Source organism: Accipiter gentilis, chromosome 8 (assembly GCF_929443795.1).
Source record: "Accipiter gentilis chromosome 8, bAccGen1.1, whole genome shotgun sequence".
NCBI lineage: Eukaryota > Metazoa > Chordata > Aves > Accipitriformes > Accipitridae > Astur > Astur gentilis.
The window spans coordinates 24,119,377-24,137,729 of NC_064887.1; the positions used below are offsets into that span (position 1 = coordinate 24,119,377).

The 18,353-nt window shown below is 38.4% G+C and overlaps 1 protein-coding gene across 3 annotated transcripts in view; it reads left to right on the forward strand.

Annotated features, from left to right (window-relative positions):
- The window catches only part of CRB1 (crumbs cell polarity complex component 1), a 114,537-nt gene that overhangs the window by 61,579 nt on the left and 34,605 nt on the right, over nucleotides 1-18,353 (forward strand). For all 3 annotated transcript variants that reach the window (XM_049807675.1, XM_049807676.1, XM_049807677.1), the window contains exons 6-9: nucleotides 8,080-9,033; nucleotides 12,567-13,114; nucleotides 13,507-13,672; nucleotides 16,386-17,292. In XM_049807675.1, coding sequence (XP_049663632.1) covers nucleotides 8,080-9,033; nucleotides 12,567-13,114; nucleotides 13,507-13,672; nucleotides 16,386-17,292 — 2,575 coding nt within the window. The remainder of the gene's footprint in view (nucleotides 1-8,079; nucleotides 9,034-12,566; nucleotides 13,115-13,506; nucleotides 13,673-16,385; nucleotides 17,293-18,353) is intronic.

The following is an 18,353-nucleotide window of genomic DNA, read 5'->3' on the forward strand; positions in this document are numbered from 1 at the left end:
AAAATAAACACACCAGATCTCACTAAACAACTAATCACCTACAGAATGTACATGATTTTCTTTTCTTTTTTTTTTTTTTCAAATGAAAACTATTTTAGGTGTGACAAAACACATGAAACAAGTGGAAAAACATTTCCAACTACTTTGCTCTCAGAAAAAGTTTAATGATTGAAGAGATTAAGGGATCGGGGGGGTTTACTACTTTAAAAAAAAAACATCTTTACTGAAAATTCAAACTAGTCTATGAAGCTTCAGGCCAGCAACATTTAAAAAGATTGAGTTACAGCATGCCATTCTGAATGTAGCACATTATGAATTCCATATCCCTCAGCTAGAGTGACATATTTAATGATTAAGCCAAGTCACTCAACTCTATTTCTATTTTAATTTTTTTTCCTAGCCAGTATTAACTTTATATGTACATTTCAAATGGCAAGAGGAAAAATAGCAGAATAGTGAATTTGTCTGCGATAAAGGAATAACTAGCAAGGTCTTACAACTTCACAAAATTAGAGTTCTCTGTGAAAGGTATCACGTGCAAATTAGCCCAATGTTAGCAAATGCTTATTATCCTACTGTTTTAAAGTCTCCACTTTTCCATGTGCTCCAGCTCTGCCCTATATTCTGTCCTTCATTTTACATGAGCTTTTCCTGTTAAGACAGCAAAAAAAATTGCCATACTAGATCAGATCACTGGTCACATTAAGTTCAATACAAGCCAGTTCTTTACTGAAGAAAAATAGGAGAAAAAAAAAATCCATTAAAATATACCTCACTGGCTCTACACTGATGTACCTAAGAGTAAAACCTGCTTCCTGACCTCCATGACAACTGATTTATGCCCAGAAGCATGAGTTTTAATTGCAATGACATAGAGATGGTCAATTTATTTTCTTGCGCTTACTCACTCATGAATGTGCGTTTCCTCCTTCCAGCAAAAAGTAATTATCTCTTTGCAATTATCAGCACAGATGTGGCAAAGTTAGAATTTTCATGATTGTCTGGTAAGACCTGGAGCCATGAAGAATATATGCTCTGCCAGATCTTTCTGCTGGCCTCAGGATTAATGAGTCCCTTGAAAAAAATTGTTTCTGCCTGACGCAGGATTTTGTAACAGACATTTCCAAAACTGTAAAATATGGGTGGCAGAAGCATTATTGCAAAGTCTTTGTCTTCATCTTCCATAAAGCATATTCCAAAGTGTATGCTACAATTTGAGTTTCTCCAAGGTTTACTCCTACTTGCATTTTATAGCTATATGTGTATAGATACATATATGTGCAGGTATAGTTTGACACATCTACAGCTCAGTTGCTGGGAATTATTTTATTCAAGGAAGTAATAGAAACATGGAAAAAACCAGAATGGGAAGGGACAACGATGCAGGTATCATTTGGGCTATCTCTGTGTCTAAGATAGGATCAGCTGACTCGTGTCACACTGCACTTTTGTCTCTAACCTATTTTTAAGGATCCAAAATGGACCTTATGGCTTCTAGTGGATATCTTATGCCAAGGCTTTGTTGCCTTGTTATCATTGGAAATATTTTCCTAAAGTTTGACTTGGATCTTCCTCGGTGCAGGTCAAACCCATGACTTCCTCACTTGTTTACTATGGTCTCAGGAAACAGCATGCTCTCTTTTTTTGTACTGAAAGACTGTTGCTGTGTCCTGTTTCCTCTGCTTGTCTTTTGACTGAACAGCCCTACTTTTTTAGTCTCTCCTCACAAACCATATTTTCTAGACCTGTGATTATTCTCATTGTTCTCCTCTGAATTCTTTCGAATTGATCCAAATATTCCTTGCAGTGCAGAACTAAAAGTGAACTCAGTATTCCAGCTAAGATATAACCAATGCTTTGTAAACTGGAACTATTGTTCCACCTGATTGCTGGTTATTCTGGCCTAAGACTACAGAAACTGAATGATTCCTTCCGGAATTGAATCCAATATTTTTCACACCATTTCACCAACTTGTTATGTTCACCTATAAGGGTAGTTCTGTCTTTAACACACTCAAAAGTTGCACTTAACCCTGCTTTATCAGGCAACTTAATAAGCAAACCTTCTGTATCATAATCCACATCTTTTATGAAAACATTGACCAGAGCAAAACCCAGGACAATCCCAAATCATAATCAATAGAGCCTCCCAGTTTGACAGGGAACCTCTGCAAATTACTTTCTGGACAGGATTACACAAGTTTTATACCCACTTTATGGTGGTTTCACATAGATTTTTCTCCTTGGTTTGCATATGAAAATGTTATTAAAGACAGTATCAAACCCTTACTGTAATTAGAATAACTAATACCTTCTGTAACCCACTTGTACTTGACAGGTTTGTTTGAAACACCCACTAGCGATTCTGACATGGCTTCGGGCAGTTTGCTAAATATCCTCGTATGAAGTTCCTCTGTCTTGGAGTGTCATCAGCTCCATGTTTTCACTGAGCTGTAATAGTGTATGCCTATCCCAACTTGTTGATAGTGTGTATGTTGGTAATCTTACCTCAGAACATCTATCAGGGTCATATTCCCAAAGGTCTGACAATTACCAAGAACCTCCAACTTTTCTTGATATTTTCAAAATAAAAATGCATATTAAACTTCAAGCTGTAGCACAAGACATCTGATATGCACTACTAACAAAGTACATGCATACTGACTTATCAATATGAACTTTATTTTGTTTAAAGGTTCCTTACTTACCTTTCAAATAGTCTGGATGACATTCTTACCCCATGGTATTTGAATTTATTATAGGAAAAATCACTCAGTGCCTGTATCAGAGGATGGAAGGAGAAGCAGTTTTCTGAGCATCGCCATAAAAGCAATGGTGAACTGTAGAGTAAATGAATCCCAAACTGTGTCCTGCATACGAGTCTCTTGGTGAACCTAGGAACAAATTGGACACAAGGTCAGGAATTTCCTCATTAATGAATGAGTTGAGGGAGAAGAAGAAATTGAAAAACGCGTTTGCCAAAAATCAACATTTTCTTGGGGACAGACTGAGAAAGACTTCAGGATCCATTGTTGAAGTTTTAAAATGGGAAACTGCCAAAACAAAGATCTGAATCCACAGTTTGCTATATGCCAGCTGGTTGGCATAAATGACAACCCAGGGAAAGACTCTTGCTTTACAATTATTTCACTAATTACACAAAGAGATATTGCTCTAGCAATATTTTAAGCAATTCATGACATAAATAACGTATAGTGAAAAGAAAAAAGAAAAGTCTGCTGCTTCAGTTATCACAGAAATCAGTAGTTCAATCTCCTGAACTCTTATTTTCCTCACATTAAAGTAAGTCCAAATCAAAATGTCTTGTTGAAGAGCTGAAGAAAGAAAATGTTTTAGTAAATATTTTTTCTCCTGTCTTTAGCACACTCAAAAATCTACAGAAATAAATTTCCAGTAAGTAGTACAATGAGAGCCAATGGAACAAAAATACTTTATAAAATAAAGAAATGAGATAAACTTTTAGGTATTTTCTTATTGAGATGTACAGTTTCTCTGAATGACAGTGACTGTGAAAGAGTTGATCTGGATTAACAAATCTCTTGAAAATGAAAGAAATACGGTCTTAAAAAACACCTTGTAAAACAACAAAAAGTGACAAATCAATTTTGAATGGATCCTAAAAACATGCCTTTCTGTGAAACAATCAAAGTTTAATGTAAGTACACTCGGAGAGAACATGCTGAAAAAGAATTTAAGTAGAATACATATCTACTGCGTAAGCAGTTTAATGAGTCTTACTTTAAGCCTCGTTGATCTGGCTTGGGCAAAATACACCATCAGACTACATCAGCAGGTACAAAAGTGGAGCAAGCTAACCCTGGAAAGGAAGCCTTTGTACTAGGAACTGTTTTGAATTTCACAGAAACTTACTTTGTGGACTGCTTAAGTGCTAAACGATCTTTTTCCGGAGGAAAAAGATGGTTGCAGCTAGGATACAGGTTTATATCATTTTAATGACAATGTTTACAGGTAAATATTTTCTTTTTGTGAAATTGTATGTGCGCTTAGACTGTATTGAACATGTAGTATCTATCCAGACTGCTTGCTTGTACTTGCTTGATATTTATATAGTGTCAAGGAAAGGCAGAAGGCTGTAAACAGACTTCTAACCAAAGGTGTGTATAAAAAGTATAACTTGGATAATACTTTTAAAATTGTTTGATCAAAATGAAAATTAGTGGTGTTCAGCAGAATTATGCTTGAATAATTGTGCTTTTTTCATCCTGGTTCTGCAGGAAACCTTTGCTGCTAAATTTGAAACAGATTTTAATTAAGAGGTTAAAAGTTAGAAAATAGCTACCCTATAGTAATAATGTGTCAGTGAAAAATATGATAAAAATATTCACATTATCTGAAATTTTAGGTAGGTGTGTAATATATTTAGAAGAGAATATGCTGAATGATTTTACTTTACTTTTTACTTTAAAAACACAAATATTTTTAGCTGAGCTAATGCATATAACCACTGAAAAGAAAATAATAGTTCCCCTTGCACTTGCTTTTGGTATGTCTTACATCATTTGAGAATACTTTTTTTTACATGCTAAACTGCTCCTCCAACCTGAGCTATTTGAACTGCTTATACAGTTCTATAAATATTGACTAATCCTTTTATTCAGAGTGGTTTTATCTTGAGTGACAGTGGTCTTGTATAGCAATCAGCAGATAACAAGCAATATCAACACTGCCTGTAAGAACAGCTGATTTATTTATACTTGCTATGAAAATATGGCTTATTATTTGTCTTTTGGTATGACCTATATTTATGTTTGTGCTAATCTTATTATGAAATTATGGCTTATTATTTGTCTTTTGGTATGACCTATATTTATGTTTGTGCTAATCTTATTATGAAATAGTAGGCATATCGATGTAAGTGTATACATGTGTGTGTATATATATATATATACACACAACCCGGCAAAATAATTATTTTGCAACATATTATTAACATCATTACTTTAAAAAAAGCATTGTATTCAGACACTGAAATGCTTATGAAATTACAGTTGTTTAAGTGGCTCTATGATAGTCTCTTTGCATGTAATAACTGATGGTATTCATTTCCTATAGGCAAGGAATACACTAACAATAATATGTGTACCTCCTCAAAAAACGTATTGTATTTCTTTGTTAGACACTGATGAAGAAGTTTAGCATTCTCATGAAATCATTTCATTAATTGTACATCTAATTTGATGAAGTGGAGAACACCACAGATACTAAACATTGTTGTAAAGTTGGGTTCAGTTTATGCATCTGTTTCATCCTTTCCAGAGACAAGTCACTATTGCAAGGTGTGACTTAGACCACAAGCTACAAGGCAAAGGTGATGCCTCGCAGGTGCTGTGGGATAATAAACTAATATATGCAGAGTCATCACCCGTTACTGAAAATGCAGCAACTAAGTATCTAGGCATTCGCTATGCTGATTTTTTTCTGTGAAAGGTTTTATAGGGGCTCCCAGTCTATAAATCCTTAAGCATGCTCTGACTACTCAAGCTCTATGACAAGGCTAAGTACATCCCTGATCCTACTGCTTCTCGGCTGCACTAATTTTTCTCTCTGACACAAAAACCCAAAGAAACCTGCATTGCTACAGCCATCACATTAAGACAGAGTTGTATCCAAGACCTGTGAACACACTGTTCTCAATGTCAAAGCAGGGTAGGGAGCAATATCAGTCAGGAGATACACTAAAACATTGACCAAAACAGGGAACAGCTCACGGTAACTTCACTTTTCATATACTAGACTAGCAAAAGCAGGACAAGTCATTAACACAGAAATTGCCACAAACTGGGCAAAGCAGACATCATTCTGGCCCCCAGTCAGTAACGGTTTGGGAAGTGCACTGCACTTTGAGAAAGTCAATCCCAATGAGTCATATTTCTGCCAGATGCCACTACACGTTAAGGTATACATAGACATCTTACATTGGAATAAATATGAGCCTGGCTGGAAAACAGAGAGAGATTGTTAAACCCCACAGCCAGACCAGGGAGATAACATTAGCTGTGTTTGATAATCTGAAGCTTCAAGTGGAAACTATATGCTATAATTGAAGATTGATGAGTGAGGAGGATCACTGCGGAGAGAGTCATTTATATACGTGCTATGACCACTTCACTCTTGCTAATCTTTCAAACAAATCTCAACCAATTCTCCGTTCCCTTCTGGCTCCCCTTTAACTTACCCCTCTCCGAGATGGGTCTAGCTACTACTGTGATTGAATAAAGTGGACATGCAAGGAATTAGCCTGAGTAATGACATTTATCTACTGCTATTTGAAGCAATTCCTTGTGGCTGACTGCTGCTCTGTAATTTTCCATGAAAAATGGCTGCATTTTGCTGTAAAAATAAAGCTCAATGAGAATTTGTTTTTAAAGCTAGGTGTGGTGCCTGGTACCTAGCTGCAACTCTGTGAGTCTCAGCATACCTCATTATCTAATTTACAGGCACCAGTTTTGCTGTGGGAACAGGCATTAGTATGTCTATTAACTACTTTGTACTGATGATGCTGGTTTGAAAACTAACTGCAAAGTATTTCTTATTTTTCCTCTAGAATAACTATGAAGGGAAGTGGAAATGTTAGGAGTTGCACGTAGCATGAGTTTTCATATCCAAGTATTTGGATATTTTGGTTGCTTCCAAGAGAGATAAGAAACAAGATTTTTCCCTGATCCATTGCATACGTATCAGTCACTTGATTGCTAAAGGGAGAAGTTACTGTAATTACGACTTTATGGAGGAACAACAGTGCAAAGGGATAAACAGATTAGTTTTACAAGAGGAACAGATTTGTTTTTCTTTGTGAAGTCTGATCCAGTGGACATACTTGGGCCACATCTATCAAATTACAGTGAAGTTGAGATGAGGAGCTCTCCTTTTACCCAATATACCAGAAGCCAAGCATTAAATTGAAGAAGAGGAAATATGAGTCTGTATTACCCATCTTCTATGGAAGTGCTCTCATCACCAAAAGAAAATGGTTTCCTTTCATCTTTTCTTGCTTTATATTTTGTATATAGGAGAGGTAAAGAAAGTTCCACTGTAGATATACGGTACGGGGAATATTCTGCTGGGACATACAGGTTCAAACCTCTCCAACAGCTTCTCTCAGATCCTCACATCCCAAGTGAACTCTCTTCACAGTATGAGACCATGGCTGATGGCCCAGAAGTCACTGCTGCCTTGTTTTTGGAAGAATTGAGATCCGTTGTTTTGTGAATAACTGCAGTATGCACCTAACCCTGAAATGTGGCAACTCCCCACTCCTTGCGGATGGGGCACATCTCACTGCATCTTGCCCAGACCACCAATAGGATGTAGGTTTAAGCTCTTCTTTGGATTTCTACTTGTCACACTGTGCAGCTCCCCACTTACTGTGAATTTCATTCTTCAGATAGCCAGCTCACTGTACTACATTTTGCAGGGATGTTCACCTACTTGTCAGTTTGTTCCACTATATCATAAAGTACTTACAAGACCGGTGGCTCTCACTTGAAGATTGTTGCTCCAAGATGTTTCATATGGGACCAAGAATATTAGTCCGTAATTCTTCTACTGTTTGAATGAATGTGAAAGAGAAGGAAAGACCAGCAGACTATACTCCAGCTTATCAACATACTGTATTATGAATATGAATTAAGCAACAATTCTTGGCTTTTCATACGTGATAAATAATTCAGTTCCTCTCAAAGCATTCTAGACTTCTACTATAGAATAGGTGGGAAACAATCAATTGATTGCATCTTTCGGAGGTGATGTTTATCTCAATTTGATCCCATTATCCATATCAAAACTGTCAATTTGTTTGGTTCTTTTCTCCAAAATGTGATTATCACTGCAGTGTTTTATATAATACTTTGCACAAGAAAACCATAGCATGTAAATAGTATTTTTATATTTAACATATTTTAGACTTGTGAGTCAATCATCTGTTTATCCAGACATTCCCCTCTAATTAAAGATATTTAATAAAACACGTTATTAAAAATGTCATTTGGGGCTCCAGTTATCCAATCCAGAATGTCTAATTCTTTGTTTATTCTTCAGGTACTCACTGTGATGAAGATATCAACGAATGTTACACTAACCCTTGCCAAAATGGTGGAATCTGTGAGAATTTTCCTGGGAATTACACTTGCCATTGCCCACCTGCAGACAAAGAAGGGATTTATTACGGTGGCTCTAACTGTACAGAAGTTCTCCGTGGCTGTACTGATCAGCAATGCCAAAATAATGGAATATGTATCCCACACTTAAAAAATGGCCAACATGGATTCAGCTGCGTATGTTCACCTGGGTATACTGGAATACACTGTGAAACCATAACCACGTTTTCCTTTCAAGGAAAGAGTTTCCTTTTGTTGAAGAATCCCCTGACCCCTAAAAAGGAATTTTTCTATAATATAAACCTGAGGTTTCAAACTGTGCAGCCTACAGCTTTTCTGTTTTACCGAGGGGAGAAAAATACATTTGTGAAGCTGGAGCTACTGAATGGCTACTTACACTTATCTGTGCAAGTCAATAACCGGCCACAGGCTCTTTTGCATATTTCACATAATGTCAGTGATGGAGAATGGCATTCAGTGGAGGTAACCTTGGCAAGAGCTGTTACTCTTAATTTGCTTGACAGCTCTTGTGTAGAATCATGTCTCAATAAAACGTCTGCTATGATAGATAGCGATCACGTCATGCTTGCATTTCAGAACACGTTTTTGGGTGGCTTACCAGTGGGGAACATTAGCAGCAACTCTCTACTTAACATCTATAATATACATTCCGCACCTTCATTTGTAGGCTGTCTCCAGGACATTGAAATAGACTTGAATGTTATTACTCCAGAGAATGTATTACCTGAATCATCTTTAAATGTCAGGATAGGATGTGCTAAAAAGGACTGGTGTGAAAGCCACCCTTGTCAGAACAGGGGACGCTGCACTAACTTGTGGCTGAGCTACCACTGCGATTGCTACCGGCCGTACGCAGGGCCAGGCTGCGCAACAGGTAAGGGAATGCTGTTGGCATTCATGTTTTAAGTGGTTGCTGAAAACATGATCATAAACAATCCTGTTTAACTGGTGATGAAACGGCATGACCCTTAGGATTTCTGGAGCTTAATGTCAACCGGTAAGAAAGTGGAAGAGGTTAGTAGTAGCACACCTTTATTTTCTAGTTGCTTTCCCAGGAAGACTGCTTCGCAGCCTGACAAAAAAAGTCAGGCTAAACTGGTATACTCCACTCATCCAGTTTTAAAATCTTCTTAGTGCTCTTAGCACACCATAAACTCTTGAAAACTGCAGTTCACTGGAGGTTATGCACCCCTAGTAAAATTTAGAAATCAACCAAGTCACTTGGAGTTTAGGTCTTTCTTACTTTCAAAGTGTTCTTTGAAAATTTTATCCTCAAGCTCTCTAGGCTTTTATACAGAAACTCATGAAAGGCAAGCAAAAGTACTGCAAGTTAAAAAAAGACAGATTCCAATTTTAAAAAATGAATGAGATTATACTATTAACTTAATCTGATTAGCCCAAGGAGAAGGCAGGGCTTCAGAAGCTGGAAACAGGGCCCGTTCTTCTCTCAGCTGGTCCCAGGGCAGCTCTGGCCCATCGCTAACAAAGGCGGCCCTTACCAGAGAGCTGCGTGGTGACCAGAGGGAAACGTGTCCATGTCTCAGCGAACAAAAGAGCGCAGCTCAGCAAACAGCCTCTTTGGCAGTGATGAGCAGGAACGCAAGAGCTGCAGATGCCCATAGCGCTTGCCCTGCTACAAATGATCTTTCTGAGCGCAGGCTGAGGCAAAGTGGAAGGACAACAGGAGGTGCCTGCCCAGCTCCCTGCTATACTGCATCTGGTATGTGAAACCCTCTGGAGCTGTAAATACAGCACCCCTCAGGAACATTTCAGGGTGGACTTTGCCATCCTTCCTCAGCAGAAGTTTTAGGGATTTCAAACAGGCAGTTTTGTTCAAGGCAACTGTACAGGGCTGAGTCTTCCACGTAGCACCCTTGCCCCTGCTTCCCTCTCTGCCCCCTTACTAACCATTCACACACGGGCAATCATTGCAATGTTTAGGGAGGAAGAAATACATACATACATGTATACATACATACATACATACATTTATGTATATATATTTGCCAAGTGGACTGGAAAAAATGAAATGCAACAGCAGAGCCATGGTCAGATTGGAATGGACAGATCCTAAACTGGTGTAAACTGGTGTGGCTGCACTGCCACCAGTGAAGCTACATTGATCTACATCAGCTGAACGACTAGCCCCAGGGGTTTATTGAATGCATTGCTGCAGAAAGCTGTAGCTTGAAATACATTTCAAAATGTTTAAATACAATTTCATTTTGTATGCTATACTTAATAGTTATCAATACTTTTCAATAGTTTTTCTTTTTGGTTTTATTGCAAAATGACAAAGTCTGAGAGGTAATTGTAACAGACTTCTTTGAAGTCTAGCTGTAATTTATCCAAAGATTTGGAAAGCAACTTTGGAGTATAGGACAACATCTGGTAAATATGTTTGCCTCCTTATATGAAGCAAAATTAAAACCAGTCAGGGCCAGGAGGGGCTTATACTGGCATTAGAACTGTTGAGAATGATTAGAAAGCATGCATTATTTTATTTTTTTTTCCTGCTGACCACAATATTCTTTGCAAATCATGGCACCATGCCATTTTGATACATAGGTTCTAGATATATGCCATATTTAAAAGACTGTGACAGGTTTCTTAAAAGCCAGAGTGGGGGAGACTTGTGGTAAAGGATAACATAAGAAATGCTAGTGTCTTTCTGAAGAAAAGTTGCTGCCAAGTATTTAATTGACAAGAGGCAATATTTTCTCTACATATACAAAATAACAAACAGATGTTGACTCATTTTGATCAACATCCAGATGTTGTGACCCAAGAGGTTAATATTGACCAAGGTGATGCTAGCCATCTCATCAAACAAATAGAGAGAAATACAACAAAGTAATTGTAAACACAAAATACCTTTTTGAAGATTAATGCTTCCTTCTAATGCTGCAAATGTGTAATCCTCATTCCAGAAAAAAAAATTTTCTTTTTACCCTCATGAAAAAATGTCTCTATCTTCAGCACCACCTTACAGAGAAGATATAACTTAAAGAGATTTAATGCCTCAAAACACCCATTCCAACAAATATTTATTTCTACATACCAGAGTTTTAACGAGCAGATGTAGATATATAGGTAATCTTATTCATAGAATTAAAATATTTCAGATTTAATTTACTTATGAAATTGTCTGCTTAGGAACAAGTAAGGGATTTATTCCTGTTGCTAAATAGTATTACCATGCCACATAGTAGTGTAGTGTGGTTATTAAGGGTCTGTTGGGACTTCACAGTCAGTCCCCTATTTTCATTGTTTTTTTTTAATGTAGTCATAAAAAAAAGTAGTACTGCAGGCTGAAACTTGGCCTATGAGGTCTCGCTCTAGGAGTTTTACTGCACAAAAGAGGACTGACTCTATAGCTGTGTGAGCATTTAAAAAAAGCTTGGTTTATTCTTTCTATGAATTTGATATATTAAAAATAGCTCTTGAAAGTGTTTAGGCAGGAAGTCTATAGTATTGAGGACAAGATCACGAAACTTAAAGTGTAAAAATAGAAACACTTTGTTGTGCTTTAACGAGATGATTCATCAGAATAAAATACGGTTTGGGCTACATATTTTGTATCCTTACAAGTCTGAAAATCATTACTGAAAATAAAGAGTAAGGGAGAGAGGCAGATGGTTTTGGTTTAATCATTTTAATTGATAAGCACAAAAAAAAAAAAAAAAAAAAAAAAAAGAGAAAAAGGCTTACTCGATCCTGGATCATTTTTCCCCCATGACACCATAGCATTGTGGGCACTCACAGGACTGAGCAGGATTCATAACTGGATACAAGTTGATGTATATAAGCACATGTTCAGCCCCAGCAACAGAAAGTCTGTCAGAGAAGTGGGGGGCCTATGCAGCACCAAATAGGTGCCCTATTTGGAGGCTTTACACAAGAGGCATTTGCTGAGCAGCTTTTGGCTATTTCTATGATTGGAATCAGTGCAAAAAATATCACAAAGTACCAGAATTACATTAACTTCCATGGTCATCAGAGGATCAAAGCAGCTAGGTTCTTTTCAAAACGGTCCTGGACCAATCCAGGAAGCTGTAGAAATCTGTCCTTGTTTAACCATTTGAAAACACAGCATTACACAGAGCATGATAAAGGGGAAAAATATGCCCAGTAATATAACATCTGGATCTGTACCAGGGCTTAATGCTACAGCCATGGCAGCCAAGAGGAATTTTGAAATAGAAGCTATTTACAGCTGGATCAAGTCTTTATTCATCCATAAATACCAGCACATCTTACTACCATACGTAAATATTACCAGAAGTAGCTATTTGATCATTGCATTGGCTCCCTTGTCATGTAGCCCTAACTGTTGTATTTTTCTCCCTTCTTCTTTTTTTTTTTCTTTTTTTTTTTTTAATCTTTTCTCATATCTCTAACCTCAAGAGTACATTCCAGGCCGATTTGGATCTGAGGACTCCTCAGGCTATGCTGCTTTTTCTGTTGATGCCACTCAGAATGAAAATTTGAACATATCAATGTTTGTCCGAACACGCAAATCTTCTGGCTTGTTACTGGCATTGAGAAACAGTACTTACCTCTACGTAAGAGTCTACTTGGAAGGTGGGAAACTCACAATGTTAGCTCCAAATTCCATGAAGTTATTAGGGAAACACTCCATGAACGATGGAAATTTTTACTTAATAACATTAAAAATAGAACCAAATAAGATGGAACTGTTCCAGTCCTCTCAATACCTAGGCTTTATTTCTACTCCAGTACTAACCATCCAAAGTAAGGATATTCTTTACATTGGAGGCCTACCAGATAACAAAGAAACTGATAGAAATGGCAGGTATTTCAAAGGCTGCATCCAAGATGTAAGAGTGAATAACCAGCTGTTGGAATTCTTCCCCATCACCAATCCACTGAATTCTATCAACCTAACTCTGATCAATGTCACCCAAGGCTGCACTGGTGACAACCTCTGCAAGGTAAGAATGACGCTTCTCAGAACATTTTCATATGTTTATAGTGGGGAATTTCTTTGATTTTTTTGTATGTTCCCATACATTATTTGATGATAATGACATCTTAGGAAAATATGTAAAAATGCTAGAAAGAATAGATTTTGTTGAGTTATGCTACATATGATGAATATCAGCAGCAAAATGTATTTGCATAGGGGAGAATTAAAATATTTTAAGGTTGAAATACTGTTTTTCACCAATTATTGAACATGCTGTGCTGTCATAGTACTGGTCTTTATAACTTTCCATCTGAAATAAACAGAATTCTCCTTTTTGCTAAACAGTTCCCCATGCTTAGAGTTGGGAGTCCACCAGCTTTTATTCATACTTAGGTTGTCTCTTCTCTTTCCCCATAGTCCAACCCTTGCCACAACGGGGGGGTGTGCTATTCAATCTGGGATGACTTCACTTGCACGTGCCCCCCCAACACAGCAGGGAAGGCATGCGAGGAAGTTAAGTGGTGTGAGCTTGGGCCCTGTCCTCATGAAGCACAGTGCCAGCTGGTGCACCAAGGATTTGAATGTAGGTACATTTCAGTTATTCCTATCATCTTTGGAGATTAGACAGAATGGAAATTTTCATCAGGATTTCCTTAAAACTCAATATTGACTGCCTTTAAATTGCAATAAAATGTTATTTCTGTATTAAAATAATAATTATGTCAATTTTAAGTAACATTAACCGGAAGAATCTGCCCTACCAAACCCAGACATTTTCAACCAGACCCCCTGACACAGACAGCAATGTTTGCAGGACCTCTGCTGTGTTGACATTCAACACAACTTGTTGAGGTTGTACAATAGATCTGTACATTGCCAGAGAGCAAGCGTACCCCTCATACTTCCACTACAGAGATAAGAGGATATCCAGTATTGGATTAACCTTAGGATGTTCTCCATCCTCCTGAAAGGACAAGCTACGTGACATACACTGCATCATTTGATTTTCTTAAATGTTAAATATCTTTAAAGAAAGTCACCTTAATACCAGCAGTACAGTTGTTCAACTAGTATCTTCATAAGAAGGACCTGCATGCCAAACAGTCTATTTGAAAATTGATGACCATTAGCTGTCTTAAGAACTTTAGCCACCCTGCATTATCTCTTTCCTTCTCCACTTTCCTTCTCCTTCCCACTCTGGAGTGGCATTTAAAAAGCAAGTAAGGATTTTGAAGCAATATTTTTTTTCTTTTTGCTATCAAAGAAAGCCCTAATGATGCTGTGAAGGAAGATAAATACACATACAGTCTGATGGAAGCTGTTAGAATGGCTGACTCTTAGGAATGAGAAGGTTGGTCAACAAAAGGTTTCTATCAGAGACAACTTGCTGACAGACCAATATGATTCTATTCTTGTTGAGATTGTTAGAATCATCATTGCAGCACTTATTAAAATTTATAACTGAAATTAAAATAATTGCACCTTCTTTAATAGACATCTTTATGATAACATCAAAGTACATTCTCTCATAAACTTTACTATTGCATGTTACAGTAGAATATAAACACACACACACACAATTGAAAAGTGTCTGACCTGTTTCCTTTTGCTAAACTCAAGGTCATTTACACTGTTAGATCACCTTTATATTTCTGTGCTGGTTTATGTGACAATCGTAGGGAGTTTCCCTAAAAGATATTCAAAAATTCCTGCACTACAGAGCTGTATTTTTAACTAGTTGTTTTCTTAGGTACAGCATAGGCTTCTTGTTGTTCAGCACAGGGTAATGAGAAAAAGGAGTTTCACTGGCCAGTGAGTTCTCTACCAGCCTGGTGTCTTATGCTCTGGATACCATTTCAAGCTAAGACAGCAAATAAGCTGTTTTCTAGGGGCTGTGGCTATAGTTCCACCTAGATGGCTAAGACTAGCAAGCCCTTTAGAAAAACATGCACTCCAAAAAAAGAGAAAAAGCCAATACAGGAAGCTCATGTGGGGAACATCAACTAACAGCAAAACTGTGTGTGTCACATCTGAGAGTAAAAGCACATCCAGATGGCTTGCTGTGCTCAGGACTCAATAAGAGTTCTACGGGAGTATTTTTATGAGGTTAAAAACCTCAGCTTTGTGAGACATTAAAAAAATCAGAAATAATTTTTAAAAGCTCTGACTTTCATTTTTAGTATGGTTTCCTCTGAGGACACTTTTCCTATGAGAAAGACACCACATTTGATGTGCCAGGTGATGTAGTTACACCTCTGCTGCCTTAGTATCACGATATACAGTCAATAATTTTGTACTGGGACTCCCAGGGGTTCTTTTCATCAAGATTTACTGAGCCCAGAGATAGTTCAGGAACACACCTTATCTAAGTCCTAGGATCTTGCAAAGCTAGATTTGTCTGAAGTACAGACGGAAGACATTCCTTCCAGTCCCTCCTCCCTGTCTATAATCCTCATAAATCTCAGAATGTGCAAATTTACAGCCCAGTGAGTTAGTGCATTTTAGTAGAAACCATGCTAATGAAAGATGTCTAATACCTTTGTGATGTCCATAAAACTGCCACCATGTTGCCCATCAATTTTCACTCACAGCTGTGCAAACTGAGTCCTCTGCTGCCCTCCCAGTCCTCCCAGCACAGGCTAGGTGTGGTCAGCAGGGCTGTGGCAGTTGTGTACACAGCAGGAGGAGCTAGCTTTAAATGTGACAGGCACAACTCTTACATTGATTTTGAAGGGGCTTTTTGCTAACTGACTTCAATTAAATTCATCCTTTTTGCATCAGTGAGAGTAAATTGGGATCCAGTCAAACACTATCTAAAACCTCGTTAGTGCTTCACCTAAGAAAAGAGGAATTGAGAACAAAGGCTCACCCCATCCAGATCTGTCATGGGGAATAACTAGCTGCCCATACTTAGGGAACAAACATAAAATGACAAACATATATCTTCTTTTGAAGTACCCTCTCAGCCTCAGGTTTGAGTTGTATACAATTATGATCACCTCCTTCTCTTTGTCTAAAGAGGAAAAAGAGAGATAACACTAATGTATCTTTAGAACGATAACTTGAGATGTTGCAAAGCAGCACACTTTTGATGTCAATATAGCTGGTGCTGGCACTGCCCTGTATTTTCTATAGCCATAAGGGGCAGGCAAGGATAACTGAAACACTAGTGGAATTTGTTTCTCAGCAAACCCAAAAGGACTTACATGACAGGGAGCACGGGGCACTGAAGATATATTGTTCCACATGTATTGGTTTAAAGTTGGCCTGGTTTCTCAATTATTATCTTTGCACAGGTCTTGCTAACGCAGTGTTTAGTGGCCGAAGCAGTGCGATATTTTACAGAAGCAATGGAAAAATCAGCAGAGACCTCACCAATATCGTATTTGGCTTTCGAACTAGGGACACTGACGTGATACTGCTGTATGCAGAGAAGGAACCAGAGTTTGTTATCATCAGTATTCACAACTCCAAATTACTCTTTCAGTTGCAAAGCGGCAACAGCTTTTATAAGCTGACCCTTGCTAGTTCACTCGCTGTGAGTGATGGGAAATGGCATCAAGTAATGGTGTCTATGGTAGAGCCCCTGTCCCAGTTCTCTAGATGGCACATTGATATAGATAACAAGAAAGACGCTGCAACTAGTACAACTGCCACAGGAAGCCTCAACTTTTTAAGAGAAGAGACAGACATCTATGTGGCTGACAAGGCTTTTGACAGTCTCGATGGCTTGCGAGGATGTATGAGCACCGTAGAAATCAGTGGCATTTATCTCTCATACTTTGAAAATGCTGACATCCCTACTAAAAAACCTCAAGAGGAGCAGTTTCTCAAAATATCTGCAAACCCTGCTCTTACCGGCTGTTTGCAGGTAGATGTCTGCAGCTCAGATCCCTGTATGCATGAAGGGATATGTGAAGACCTCTATACTTCCTACCATTGCGTATGTCCCGAAGGATGGACTGGCACCCACTGCGAAGTCAACATTGATGAATGCTCTTCAAACCCCTGTATTCATGGAAACTGCACTGACGGGATCACCTCTTATGAGTGCAGTTGTGAACCTGGTTACACAGGGGTAAATTGTGAAGAGGATGTAGACAACTGCCGTGGCCACCAGTGTGCAAATGGGGCCACTTGCGTTGATGGGATTAACGGATATTCTTGCCTGTGTGCTGGCAACTTCACTGGAAAATTTTGCAGGTACTATAAGGCAGATCCATATGATTTTGTCAGGTCTCTTCTGAAGGGTTATTACATCACTGATGTCTCCATTTTAAACACAGATGTTATGCCTCTATCTTTATATTAATCATGGCTGCAGAATTAATGGATAAAGAGTCTCCAGTAAAGTAAGCTGTAAAGATCAATTAGACACAGACAGAGGCAGTGGAGAGCTGGCAGCTCAGGCAGAGACTGATGAGGCAAGGAGACAGGGAACAAGGCATAGCTCTGCTGCCCAGCTCTGCTGCGAGCCTGGGTCACACCAGTTCTTTGATGACAGGATTACAAGTCCACCAGAGCTCAGAGATAGATGTGTTACCTCCTTTTTAGAAAAAAGGATTTTATGGGTTTAGAATCCCTAAAACCATACTTCATTAGAGTAATAGAGCTGTAGAAATATAAGTAGAGAAATTCAGAGTTGGTGGGTAAGAGAAAATAACAATAGAAAGGCTTGTAAAGAAGTTTTTCTCCCCATCCACAGCATCTTTGCTAGGCGGGTCTTTTCCTCCAAGCTTGCTTTCTCGGCCCAGCAGTCCTGGTGGCTGCAGACACCACACAGCCCACTATTTCCATCACTTCTGAGACTCCTCACATGCTTGTTTCCTATTCTTCTCAGACACTCCTATGTAAAAGCTGCAGTCTCTTCCCCTGCCTCTCTCTCCTTTAATTGCCCTTTTCTGCACACCATAAACTTCTCCCTTCTAGCATGTCCTGTTGCTCTCAGAGAAGGCAAAATCCTTCTCCTTCCTCCAGAGGACTCCAACAAACTCAGTCTGCTGCAGCCTGAAGGATGCAAACAGACAGTCATCTTTGTGCTGCCCAGCCACAGAATTTTAGGCTATAATTACACAATTGTCAATTTTTGTTGGCTCTTTTTGAGCAGCGAGGACATCCTGAGATTTGAAGATGCCTTATATTGGCCCATCTTTTATGCTAAGTCTCTCTTTTGAACTCTTCTCCTAAGCCGTCCAGGTATCACGTAGAAACACATCGGTAACGTAGGCAGTGTTGTCCCTTTTTTTCTTTTTTTTTTTTCTTTC